This window comes from Hypomesus nipponensis, chromosome 9 (assembly GCF_054491055.1).
Source record: "Hypomesus nipponensis isolate SF chromosome 9, ASM5449105v1, whole genome shotgun sequence".
In the NCBI taxonomy this organism is placed as follows: domain Eukaryota; kingdom Metazoa; phylum Chordata; class Actinopteri; order Osmeriformes; family Osmeridae; genus Hypomesus; species Hypomesus nipponensis.
Window position 1 is genome coordinate 6,016,163 of NC_140369.1, and position 11,862 is coordinate 6,028,024.

The following is an 11,862-nucleotide window of genomic DNA, read 5'->3' on the forward strand; positions in this document are numbered from 1 at the left end:
TGCTGTGCCCATCTCACCCAGAGTAACGGCTTCACACATGGTGTGGAGAAAGAGGGAGAAACAGAGAAAGACAGATTGAAAAATATACATTACCTGGCATGATGGTGTGGGTACCAACAGTAATGAACCCCTTACATAAACAAGAGTCTATTGATTGTATTTACTTCGAGTTTGCTATCCAAGGTAGGTATGAAAGTTGTGTATTCACCTAAACTATTGTTTATGGGCACATAAACTGAGATTCGTCAACAGTTAAACTCAACTCAGTTTAGTTTTTCACAATGAAACTCAAAAACAAGCGGCCCAAAAAAAGTAAGACAAATAAACTGCGCCTATAATTAGCCTCAATCTGCAGGGGGAGGACCACCGCTATGCGGCCATGTTGTCCAACATCTGTTATGCAGCTTGAGAGACTACGCAGATTTTGTGTTAAGCAGGCAGCGTGTGTATATCATCTTTGGCCTGTAACCACGGGACTATGACAGATTCTTGCAGGCCAAGCCGACTGATGTAGTGCTCTCAGAAAGAGAAGAGGAGGGGAACTAGAGGAGGAGAGGAGGGGGAATGAAGAGAATGATACTCTGTAACTGTTTCTTTTCTATTTTCGAGGTCAACTAAGGCTCACTGGTGGCTCACACAAAGAACCGGAGGTCATAAATGTCCTTGACACTTACCCTAACTCGTAATGTCTTTGGGATCGCTTTCCATTTTCACAACTGGAAGAGGATTACAATCTGTAAAATGTGTTTGAAAGGTGGTCGTTTTCTTGGAGTTTGCCTTTCCCCTACACTTCCCCTTTTTTCCGCTCTCATTCCTTCTATTTTATGAAACACAGCACCATATGGAGGAGATTGCTTGAGCACTGTACTGGAAATTGTGTTGAAAAATGTATAGACGACAGTCTGCCAATAGTATTTCACGTTTGAAATGGTCCTTTGCTCCAACTCTGAACAAAAGCCTGAGGAAGAAGTCAACATTTTGTCAGACTAGTTATAATTTGCTTTATACTTTGATGCATATAAATCCATGATTTATTAGCTTTTTATATCACTCTAAAGAAGTATGGCACAAAATCTAAAAATACATCACAAATCATACTTGTTTGGAAACCAGCAAATACGTATCTTGGGGGATTGAAGCAACAAACCTCTTTTTCTGGTTCCTTTGACGTTTGGCTTCATGCAACAGTTTGTTATATACCAGAAGATATTAGAAAGGTGCAAAATGTAGAGCTTATGTGAAACCGTAGGTGCAACAGTGTACATCAGGTTCTAAACACAGAATAAGTCTGATTTATACCTATGAAACATGTTTGACCAAACCACAACATACCAACTGTTTGTTTAGTGGATTGTTTTTCTAAAGGTCCTCATGGTTTTGCACACAAATCCTTCCAAGTTGTAGAAACAGCCAAGCAGGACACTTTTTTTAAAGTTCAGTTTCATGCGGAACTAACTCCACTTGATATGTGTGCTAGAAGCTCCCTGGCTCACTCTGGCATCATGGCTGTTTATCAACTCTGTCTCTGGTACCTATTTGGCTTTACAAGGTGATAATCTGTGGATTTATCCCATTTTATCTTTCTATATCTGTGTTGTTTCAAACCTCAGTGTAAGAGAGCAGAGATGGCTGGGCTCACCCAGTGAGGAATCATAGTTCCCATACTTTGAAACATAAGCAAGTGTGAAGATTCTTAAAATTGAACACATGTGGAGAGAATAATTGATCTTGTGACCTTAATGTGAAATACATCAATGTTTTTTGAACAATGCCATTTACTAAACTATCATGCAATTTTGTTTTCTCCTTACTGTAATGTCAAATACAAAACAGACAACTTAAAATACGTAAAAAAAGAGTTTATTTTTCATTATTAATCATATGTGAATATGCTTGGTTAAATAAACCAGACATTTTTTTTTTTTAAGACAACATAATAAACATAAGAGCCAAATACAACTTTAGAAGGAAACTAGGGACTCTAGGGGCACCACCTCACGCCTCATTGGGTTGTGGCTGTACATACTGAGTGCTCAGCACCCTGTTTCAAATAAAAACAAAATTTTCACTCAGTAAAACTTAAAATAAAAACCACTTGTGTAAAATACTGGAATATGAAAAACAAATATGTGCTTCTTAGTAAATAAGATAATCCATGCAATCAGTTAGATGGTCACACTGGCAGTGTGGTGAGAAGTCCTTGGCCTGGCACCGAAAGCGCTGCCTTGAGGGCATCAGAGCTTATTCCTGCCTTGGCTTTCCCTCTGATACCCAACAACGTGTTGCATCATGGCAGCATTTCACTTGGTTTAAGATTGGCCTCTAACGTTAGCTGGGAAACCCCTGCCAGCAGAACGGAAAAGTGTTTTGCTCCTGCTTGTTTTGTGATTAAGAGGTGTGTTCAAATTACAGGGTGAGAGAATGGCCCGTTGGCAAACCTCAACACATGACCTTGTTGAGATTGTTGATGGCTAAAATCTCCTGTAAGTGTTGTGTGAGAGGAAAAGAGACAGAGTGGTGTAGGAGGACAGAGAACGTAGAGTGGGTAGGAAATAGTATAATAGTATAGGGAGTCAGGTGGCTGAGTGGGTAGAGCATTGGGCTAGTAATCTGAAGGTTGCCAGTTAGAATCCTGGCCAGTGCAAATGACGTTGTGTCCTTGGGCAAGGCACTTCACCCTACTTTCCTCGGGTAGAATGTCCCTGTATTTACTGTAAGTCGCTCTGGATAAGAGTGTCTGGTAAATGTAAATAAGATGGAGTAAGATGGGGTAGTTTAACAGGGCAGTGAAAGTTTGAATATGTGAAGAGCATGAAATGATGGATTGAAAGTATTTGTCATAATCCAAAGGAAGCATTTTTAGTGATTGGTTGGTTAGAATGTGGCATGAATACTGTCTGAATTTGTGGTTGGAAATAAGATTTGATCCAAACCAACATTTTCATGGCATGATCGTGCGTCTCTTTCTGTGGTGAGACAGAATGGAACATTACGTCTGAGATGTTTATGCTTATCTGCCACATTACTGGTTAATTATGATTGGATAAATGATGAGAGAGTAAAGTCAGAACAAAATGACAATCAATTCATAGTTCACAATACCAAACATTTCTTATGTAATGCCAAAGGTTAAAGTGTAGGATTCTGACACTGAAATATGTGAAAAACAACGTATTCATCTTCTTGCACTTCTGACAATAAAACAACGACAGCCATCACTTACAAGTGTTTCACTCTGACAGTCATCTCACACAACAAGTTTGTGTTTGAAGTGTGTTTGCAGTGGAGGGTAAGGAAGTCATTTTAAATCACTTTAACTTTTTAGTCAGGGTCTTTTTGAGGGTGGGTCTCTTCTGGTCCTGGGTGGTGTCCTGGTGAGGGTGTGGCTGTGGAGGCTGGGGGTCGTGGAGCTGCTTGAGGCTGAGGGTCTCCTGGTCTTTGGTCTCACGTTTGGCCAGGCGAAGCAGACGTTTCATGTTCTTCACCTTGTCCCGCAGGTGGTTGTTGGCCTTCTCCAGGAAACGCACCTTTTGGGACAGAGTCTTCACTCGCTCTTCCTCCTCAAACAAGGCCTTCTGCACAGTCGAACACAGCAGCTGGAAGGGGAAAACAGGACGTAGTAAGTGAATTCACAGGAAGTGAGAACATTTTTTAATGGAAAATGTACATTTTAATATTTAGATATGTATACAGTATTAATATAGTAACCGGCCTGGTGTACATTGTTCCATCGATTCTAACATTCCATTCGTCAAGAATTTGCAATCATTATTTTTTATTTTGATTAGCTATCAATTCTTTGGGGTTCCAATGAAACCCTAACTACCTCCATAATATTGTATCTTAACAAGAAAGTACAGTAGCCTGCACAGATGTGTCCATTGAACGAGTAATCACAGCACTATAAGGTTAACAGTAATACTACCAGAAACTGTAAACGATCACACTTTTCTTTGGTGTGAAACCATTCTGGCAGTTCTGATTTATACATTTCATACATTTCAAGACGTTTTACAGAATAAAGAACATATCCTACAGGATTTCTCATTTCATGGAGCCACACGTCCAAAAGCTTGGTCTAATGGCTTCTAGAATGTGGTGTTCCATGGCTAGACCAGCAATGCTGAAGTATGTCTCATATGTCTCTCACTATATTCCAATGCTTAAGACTGAACAAGCCGCAAGTGGACAGATTATGTTTTTTCTCCAGTGGCAAGCTTGCCTGTGGCCTGAGGAATAAAAAGAAGTGAAGAGGGCAAAAAAAACATTAATTCAGAAAGAAACTTCTGATAGGATTGTTTTTCACGCAAAGGAGGTAAAATTAAGTCGCTGATAAACAATTTCCAGAACGCAGCCTGTACCTAGACCTGATCTAAGAGCAGAAACTAAGTGGGTCTCAGGTAACTCTGTGGCCAGTGTAGCTTTCCAAACCAACTTGCAGCACTAAAACAATTGCATGAGTTAAAGCAAGTCCTTACCACATGAACAGACACAACACAGGATACTGTGGTACACAGTAACGAAAGGCTTGAGGAGTCATGAGAAGGAGAACTCCATTCTAAATTGACAACAGATGAGACTGAACCTATATATCTCCTAAAGCATGGGGTTTGCCCCCAGATCCTAATACTTCCACATGAACGGTTAATAAGCAGTGAAGTAAATCCACTGTAATGGGATAGCACTACCGTATGTACTGTAGCACTGTATGTACTGTACTAAGGAAAGTGGCAAATGTGCTGGCCGCTGCAAGTGCTGTATGCCATCGTTGGTTAGCACATCAGTCTGTCAACCGACGGGACTGACTTGTGCTACAAAGACTGCAGAGGTCAGGAAGGTAATGCTAGACAGTGAATTCCAAGTAACCTAAGCAGAGACTGAGTTCAAATGAACCTGTGTTTTGACAGGGTATGTATTTCACATAGACCAAAGCTACCCTCAGTTGAAGCTTAGTCTAACCCTTTATCTGACTGACATTGTTTTGGTTGATTTCATGGCTATGCACGTCAAACACTATTGTGGACACATCCCTGGCTAACTACCCTTGAAAATGTCTGAATCTTGAGATAGATTGGACTCGCTACCTGCAGATGCAGTATACACCTCCGATAACTATCTGTGATGGAACGTCCCAGCGACACAGAAAGTGATAGAGAATCACATTTGAAAAATGACCAAATAATTATCAAACAATAATGGCCTGGTTTCCCAGAAACTCTTAATGCTAAGAGCTTCTTTAGAGTGTTCTAAGAACGCTCTAGAATGCTCTAAGAACGCTCTTAAGAAACTGTTAGCGTTAAGAGCTTCTTAACGAATCTGGGAAACCCGGCCAATGCCAGTAATGCCAAGCCAACATGGTGGCAGACACAGCCATTAAAGCATGCCTCTTGTAATTCCTGCATTGTCCCAGCTCCAGATTAACAGTGACGCAACATGGCAATTTTACGAAGCTATGATTCCCAGCCTCGGGGTGACATTTTCCCAAATGAGAAGAAGGATGCATTGAAACTTCTTGAGAGGAACCAGATGGGTGTCTCAGTTGACTGAATCCCTCTGGGTATTAGAGGAACTCTGCATTAACCAAGCAAACCAACTGCAGTCATTTGTAGGGTACGCAAGGAATAATTTCATGTGTTTCACATGTTAAGACTAAAATCTGTCACTCTTCAGTCATTCTGGTCTGTGTGTGTGATGACAGCATATGGTTGCTTTGTGCCATGTCCAGCCAGTGGGCCCAATCATTGTTTGCTGTTATTACTTAATAGGAGTATAATCATAGCAAAGAAATGACTTCATTGACTTGGCTTTACGTCTTGATTACAGATCTGAGTTTGGAGCTGGTAATTAGACCTTGAAACATAAACTTGTTCTTTTTCCTTCAATTAGACCGAGAGACAGCTTTTTTTGTGTCGTCAGCACATGATTGAAAACAGAGAACACCGAAGCAAGTCACCAGTTCTATGAAATAGCACAGAAACATGGCAATGGAAAATATGTTTTTTGTATAAAGGGACTGGGCAGAACTTTGAGACAACACCACTAGTGCACACTGACACAGAGACTCACAGATGAACTGTGTTGCGGTTAAGAAGAAATGCACAGTGGGGAATATTTTTTTTCAATAGGCAAATAAATACAATTGTTTTTGGTACAAATTTGGAATCACCCAATTGTGTAATCCAAACCACTTGAACTACTTTTAGATATTGTCTTAAAACTTAAACTCTACAAGCTTCTCCCATGTGGATTTGATCCAAACCTCTTGAACTACTTTTAGATATTTTCTTAAAACGTAAACACTACAAGCTTCTCCTTCAGTTGTACAGTATACAACATCCTATAAACATCCTATAACACTTGCTTCCCCTTCTGTTCTCTGCACACTGTGTAGTCTTTTCTAAAGAGGGATTGACTTGCGCTGGTTCTGAGGGCTCACCCGGCTGTCTTCCTGGGCCTCCCACTCTGGCGTGTTTGTGTGGACCTGGGTGCCAGCCGTGCAGTTGGAGAACTGAAAGAGGCTGGCGAACATGCGGTTGTTCTCCGGAGTGTCAGGAAAGATGGGGTCCTGGAAGTTCACGCCATGGGGGATGATGCTGTAGTTCTCATCCATCCTGGAGAAAAGAATACGGCATGAAAGGAGATGGCAGTTACTGACACTTGAACGAAGAAAAAAGCGTAATAGAGAAAGTGAGAGTTAGATAGAGAAAAACAGAGAGAAGTGGATATTCACACATTATTATTACAGGACCTGATCTGTCCTCATGTACATCATATTCCTGCATCTCCTGCCTTTAAACTGGGGGAAGAAGAAGAGAAGACAACACACTTTCTAAAACTTTTGTAAAAACATGCCTAATTTCTACAATGTTAGCTTTGGCTAGCCTCCAAAGCCAGCTTGAGGAAAATTACACTTTTTACTCACATTCATGTTTGCCTTGTTAAATAGCAGCAAATATGGACTTACAATTTTAAAGTCAATCATCAGACCCATTGTAAGTGGTTTAAGGAAGGAAAACAAAGATGTTCCATTGATTGTTTCCTAAAACATGAGAATGGGAACCAGACCCATTATTCTCTAACTTGAGTGACATACTTGTAAAGGAAAGAACTTGAGAAAACTAAAAGAAACTAGTTTATCTGACGTACAAATAGATGTTATGTTTTTTTAGTCTATGCTGTTATTCACAATCCAACAGTATGAGCATCTGGTCTCCATTGTGTCTCCATTCAGAGATATCAAAAGCTTGATTATTATTTCAACGGCCATCAAAACTGATGATGGCAACATAGTGCACATGTAGGCTGCATGTTTACACATTAGGGTGAAAAGTTTGCTTGTAAGACTGTGTCAGCATGTATCTGGTGTGTGTGTTTGTGCATATGTTGACATGTTTTGTCTGACCCCAAACAGCAGAGGTTCAAGGATACTGTTGATGGACTACAGCAGCTCTTGTGTAAGCAGAGACAAAAGGGGGTCAACGCTGGGGACAGAGACAGAGGATTCAAAGGATGAACACCCTCTCATGTTTAACTGTGCCTAATTTGAGCCAAATGGCTTCACATGCATCGAACTCGCAGACCATAACACGCTCACACTAACCCACAAAGAATCCTGTGTGAGTTGTATTGTGTGTACAATGCATGTGTGTATGGTTGTATTGTGCTGCATGCTAGAATCTGTGCTATATATGTGTCTTCCTATGTAACCTGATGGATATATGGCCAAAGCATGAGACAATTAGTCCCTGCTGCACTAAAGCCCAACATATAAACCAATCAAATACTTCCAGATGACATAATAACATCAACATGTGCTAGTAACCATGGCTAAATTGCCTGTTTCCACTGGTTTTAATTCTTTCCCAGCTCCCACAAATTCCATTTCACTTAGCAGACACATAATTGTGTCTGAACGACTTGAGGTGCACACTCTCAGGATCATTTGCCTCTGTGCTGTCCTGCCTAGCCCAAAGTCTGTGTGTTGTCTCTGTACCAGTCAACCATGAAGTCACTAAACTTGCTCTTAAATGCAGCTGTGTACTATGGTTTACACAAGCCGCCTACTATCTGTAAGATTGTAGTTAGGGATTATTCGGTGTTTGTCAAATTTAATGGCCTCTAGAGAGATTACACCACACTCTCAGACTCCTTTCCATGTCTCGAGTCAAATTCTCCAAACTCTCTCACCCCTGCTCTAGAAAACCCCTTTGGTTGTCTCCCGTTCTAACCCTGTTTGGTCAAGAGCATGTTGCTTTAATTAATGTTTCCATGCAGCCTTTCTTCTATTTCGTTGGATTTTTCGTGATGGTTTGACTGGTGAGATTTGCCCCTGCCAAAATGGAACCAGCTGGCTGGTTGGTTCATGGTTCAGCCACATACCAAACAATCATGGAAGGAGGTAAACTGGAGAGAACCACTGGGATATGCAACATACCTGAGCCAAACACTGGGCATAAAAATTGTTTAAAAAAGCCTGCTGAGTGATACCCAAGTCTACACATTCCCACATGCTGAACGAGGCTGTGAGACGAAAAAGGTCATCATAGACATTTAAATTCCTTGTACCAAGAAATGTCATATATTACTGTAACTGTCAGAATGAACAGCTCCACACCAACAAACCGTCTTTAACAGAGACGACAAACAGTCTTGTGGCTTGCGAAGCCCTAGCCCAGCTCCACTGCACAGTGATTTATGAACTGAACTTGTGGAGACACCCTTGAGAGAAACAAATGGCTGCCATGACCCCTTAACTACATCTGCCAAGACGAAAGCAAAAAGATAAACTCTGAAGTCTTCACCAATGCATGAACCGTAAAACAGCACAGCTATATCTGTGGTTCAATCTGCTTTACACACACACATACAATCACCTAAAATATTCATCCTTTCCATCACTTTGCTTGGCAGTCTGCCGTTCTGGTGGTGAGTTTTGTGCTTGCAAGCATGTGGCACAGACAGGCAGACCTCTGAAGCACACCATATTCGGGGTCCTGTGGGAGATCCCTCATTGCATTTTCCCCTACGTTAAACTTCCCTTCGTGCTGTCCTGGGCACCAGTTTTTGTGATTGATTGGGAGAGGCTGTTTCTGTTTCAGACAATGTTGTTAAGGGGGACTATTACAGGAAACTGGAACCCACTTGAGACCCTGATGGAAACTTTTCAGCACTTGGTTGCTGATTCAGCGCCTAAGAGCCTTCGGTGTTGCAGAACTCGAAGAACAATTCATGCTGGAACAGGAGACTGTTCTCTGTTCAAAGATTCGAGTAGAGTTGAACTTCACAACTCGTGGTCTAAAAGGCTTAAGACAATGATTTCCACCCAGACAACATCTAGCCTCTCTCAGTCTCTGCCTTCTCAGAGGAAATTGCCATGACATGCATCAATGCCAGGCAATGGTTTACCAACTTTCTTCTTTCACTTGAGTGAACGTAAACAACATCACATTACATTTAACTCTTTCGGTCTGTTTCATTTGAGTCTTAATTACCAGCTTAATCTTTGTGAGCAGCTAAATTGGGCTGTTCTTGGCCTGTGGCAGGTTGTTTATAATGATAGATCCGTAGCTGGGGTTAATGTTGGCATGTTTGTAGACGGATGATGATGATGGAGGATCAGTTGTGGGCCCCTGCCTCAGGCTGTTCTACAGTAGACACCGGTTACATCATCCGGTTACATCTAACTGTGGAGGACCGATTCTTCCCAAACTGCTTGTGTGCAGAATAACTCATCACGCAAGCACAGTCATCAGATCAATACAATTCTGCGTGTCTTTATAAACACATTGATAAGAATGATTGCTATTGGAATAGGATCTCCATGGGGTGTCACGTAACATTTCACTTTAAGGTGGACTGCCTTGGAAAGAGCCCCCCTTTGATTGGCTTCACACTTATCCATGATACGTGCTAAAAAACACGAGGGTTGTGCCAGCTGCAGCTAAACCTGTTGGCACAAGTCTCATATATTTTCTGTTACTCAGTTAGGGTGTCCCTATGTTGGGAAAACAATCTATCCCACTGTTGGAGCGGTGATAACACACTGAGTGTAAACTCACAGCTCTGATGGTCTGAAATCAAGCCTTGAGCTGCTTGGGAACACTCAGCTATTATAATGAGAGGGTCCGGAATGTGTTCTCTTCTCATCCGATTGCCTATCTTGAGTTGAAGTCCCACACATTACGAGTACTAGGGAATGGGACCATTCGATGTTGATGATAGTTGGAAGATTAAGGCATTATATCAGTGAGAAGCACAGATGTGTTGGGTATCAGATACGGCCTTGATGTGGGATCAAATAAAGGATTTCAGGAGCTTGTCTTTCTCTCCATCTGGTATGCTATGCATACTAGAGCCTGTGACAGATGTTGGGTGGTAATCAATGCAGTGTATCTAGGAATCTATGCAGGGTGGGTATTGTTGCAGTTATCCAATATCACAGGACCCTAATTCACTTGCTCCAGTCAGTGGCTGTTCCTCTGACTCCTCTCATCCCTCTGAGATGGGCGACAGGTGTCTGAGGAAGCAAGGGGTGAGTTGCATGTATTCAGCTCTGCCTTTTTCAGTCAGGGGTTGAAGGGGTTGAGAAATATGTACTGTAAAGATACACAGATGACTGTATGCGCTTGCACCCCCCCCCCCACACACACACACACACACACACACGTACACACTTACACACACACTCGCATACACACAATCACGCACACATTCCTTAAACTTAAAATGTTTCGTTAGACCACTCTTTTGACCAACAATCAATGTGACCCATGACTTTTTATGAACAGAGCATTAGTGTTGAAATACTGTCGTTTTCATCATATAGGCTATTCATTGCTATATTGATTACTGAAGAATAAACCCCGAATGTCCAGGTTTCTCACCTAAGGAAAAAGTAGTAGGAGTTGTTCTCTGTTACGCTGTACGAGTAGCAGGGGAAGTAGCCCAATCCGGTCACATTGAACCTGGAACCAGCGGGAACCTCCAGCATGCTTCCCCACGCCTGGTCGCACTGCAGCTCTATTTCCGCTGAAAAGAAGAGGTCCGTATCGTACTGCCATGGTAGATAGTTATATACACTGTACGAGTCCTTATGCAGCGCGAGCACTTTAGCGAAAACTATTATCTCTGCGAGCTCTGCGCGGCAAGCCTCAGTCTGCGGTCTCCAATCGTGGGGCAACTGGCATCCCCACACTCCGCTTATCCAAGTCGCCAGAAATAATGCACGAAATAATTCCATGGCAAACGATTGTGTTCACCAAACGTAGCCACTACAAAACGCAATCAAATCAAGTCAAAGCTGACCACGATAAATATATTCTCATCTATCTGTGATCGAACTGTATTCCATAGGCTTGTGCGCAAATGCGCGTCACCAAAATGTGGACAGTAAGCACAATTCCTCAGAGTCCTCAGGGAATTCAACTGCGTGGATGTGACTGACAAATACCGAAAACTAAACCAGTACAGGGGTTCATTAAGTTAGATCAAATGTGTTCAGCTGTGTCTCGCAGCCTCTACCTCTGAGCTCTAACACGGTGCTCTAATATTACGCGCTCTCCTGGAACCCTCAGTCACAGTGGGCAGACACAATGAACCCCTAGGCTGTCCACGTGTGACACATAGCCGACTATTAGAAATAGGATTATTTTAAGCTTAACTGCAACTTCATTTGCATATATTTATAAATGTTCTATTCAACGTAAGATCTCAGCTACATGTATTTGGCTACATCAAGGAGTGTTTCAAAGCATAGGCAACCTTGACGGTCGCCCACCCTCCATGGCGCCTCCAAATACAAATATTTTGGGAGCAAATCAATCTACCTGTAAAGATTATATTTGTAATGATCACATTAAAAAG

At 41.9% G+C, this 11,862-nt stretch overlaps 1 protein-coding gene across 1 annotated transcript; it reads right to left on the minus strand.

Annotated features, from left to right (window-relative positions):
* Positions 1–1,844: 1,844 nt before the first annotated feature.
* ccdc3b (coiled-coil domain containing 3b) lies at positions 1,845–11,529 on the minus strand. The gene is made up of 3 exons (XM_084704116.1): positions 10,884–11,529; positions 6,437–6,611; positions 1,845–3,596 (listed from the first exon to the last, which is right to left on the minus strand). Exons 1-3 carry the CDS (start codon positions 11,237–11,239, stop codon positions 3,309–3,311), a joined length of 819 nt encoding a protein of 272 aa, XP_084560242.1. The 5' UTR covers positions 11,240–11,529; the 3' UTR covers positions 1,845–3,308.
* Between the last annotated feature and the right edge of the window lie 333 nt (positions 11,530–11,862).

Bases quoted from the DNA above. Each gene is read 5' to 3' on its own strand.
- ccdc3b (XM_084704116.1), bottom strand. From the start codon at position 11,239: ATGGAATTATTTCGTGCATTATTTCTGGCGACTTGGATAAGCGGAGTG. The intron at 6,612-10,883 runs GTGAGAAACCTG...TCTTTTCTCCAG, and splicing joins TCCTACTACTTTTTCCTTAG to GATGGATGAGAACTACAGCA. The intron at 3,597-6,436 runs GTGAGCCCTCAG...TTCCCCTTCCAG, and splicing joins AGGCCCAGGAAGACAGCCGG to CTGCTGTGTTCGACTGTGCA.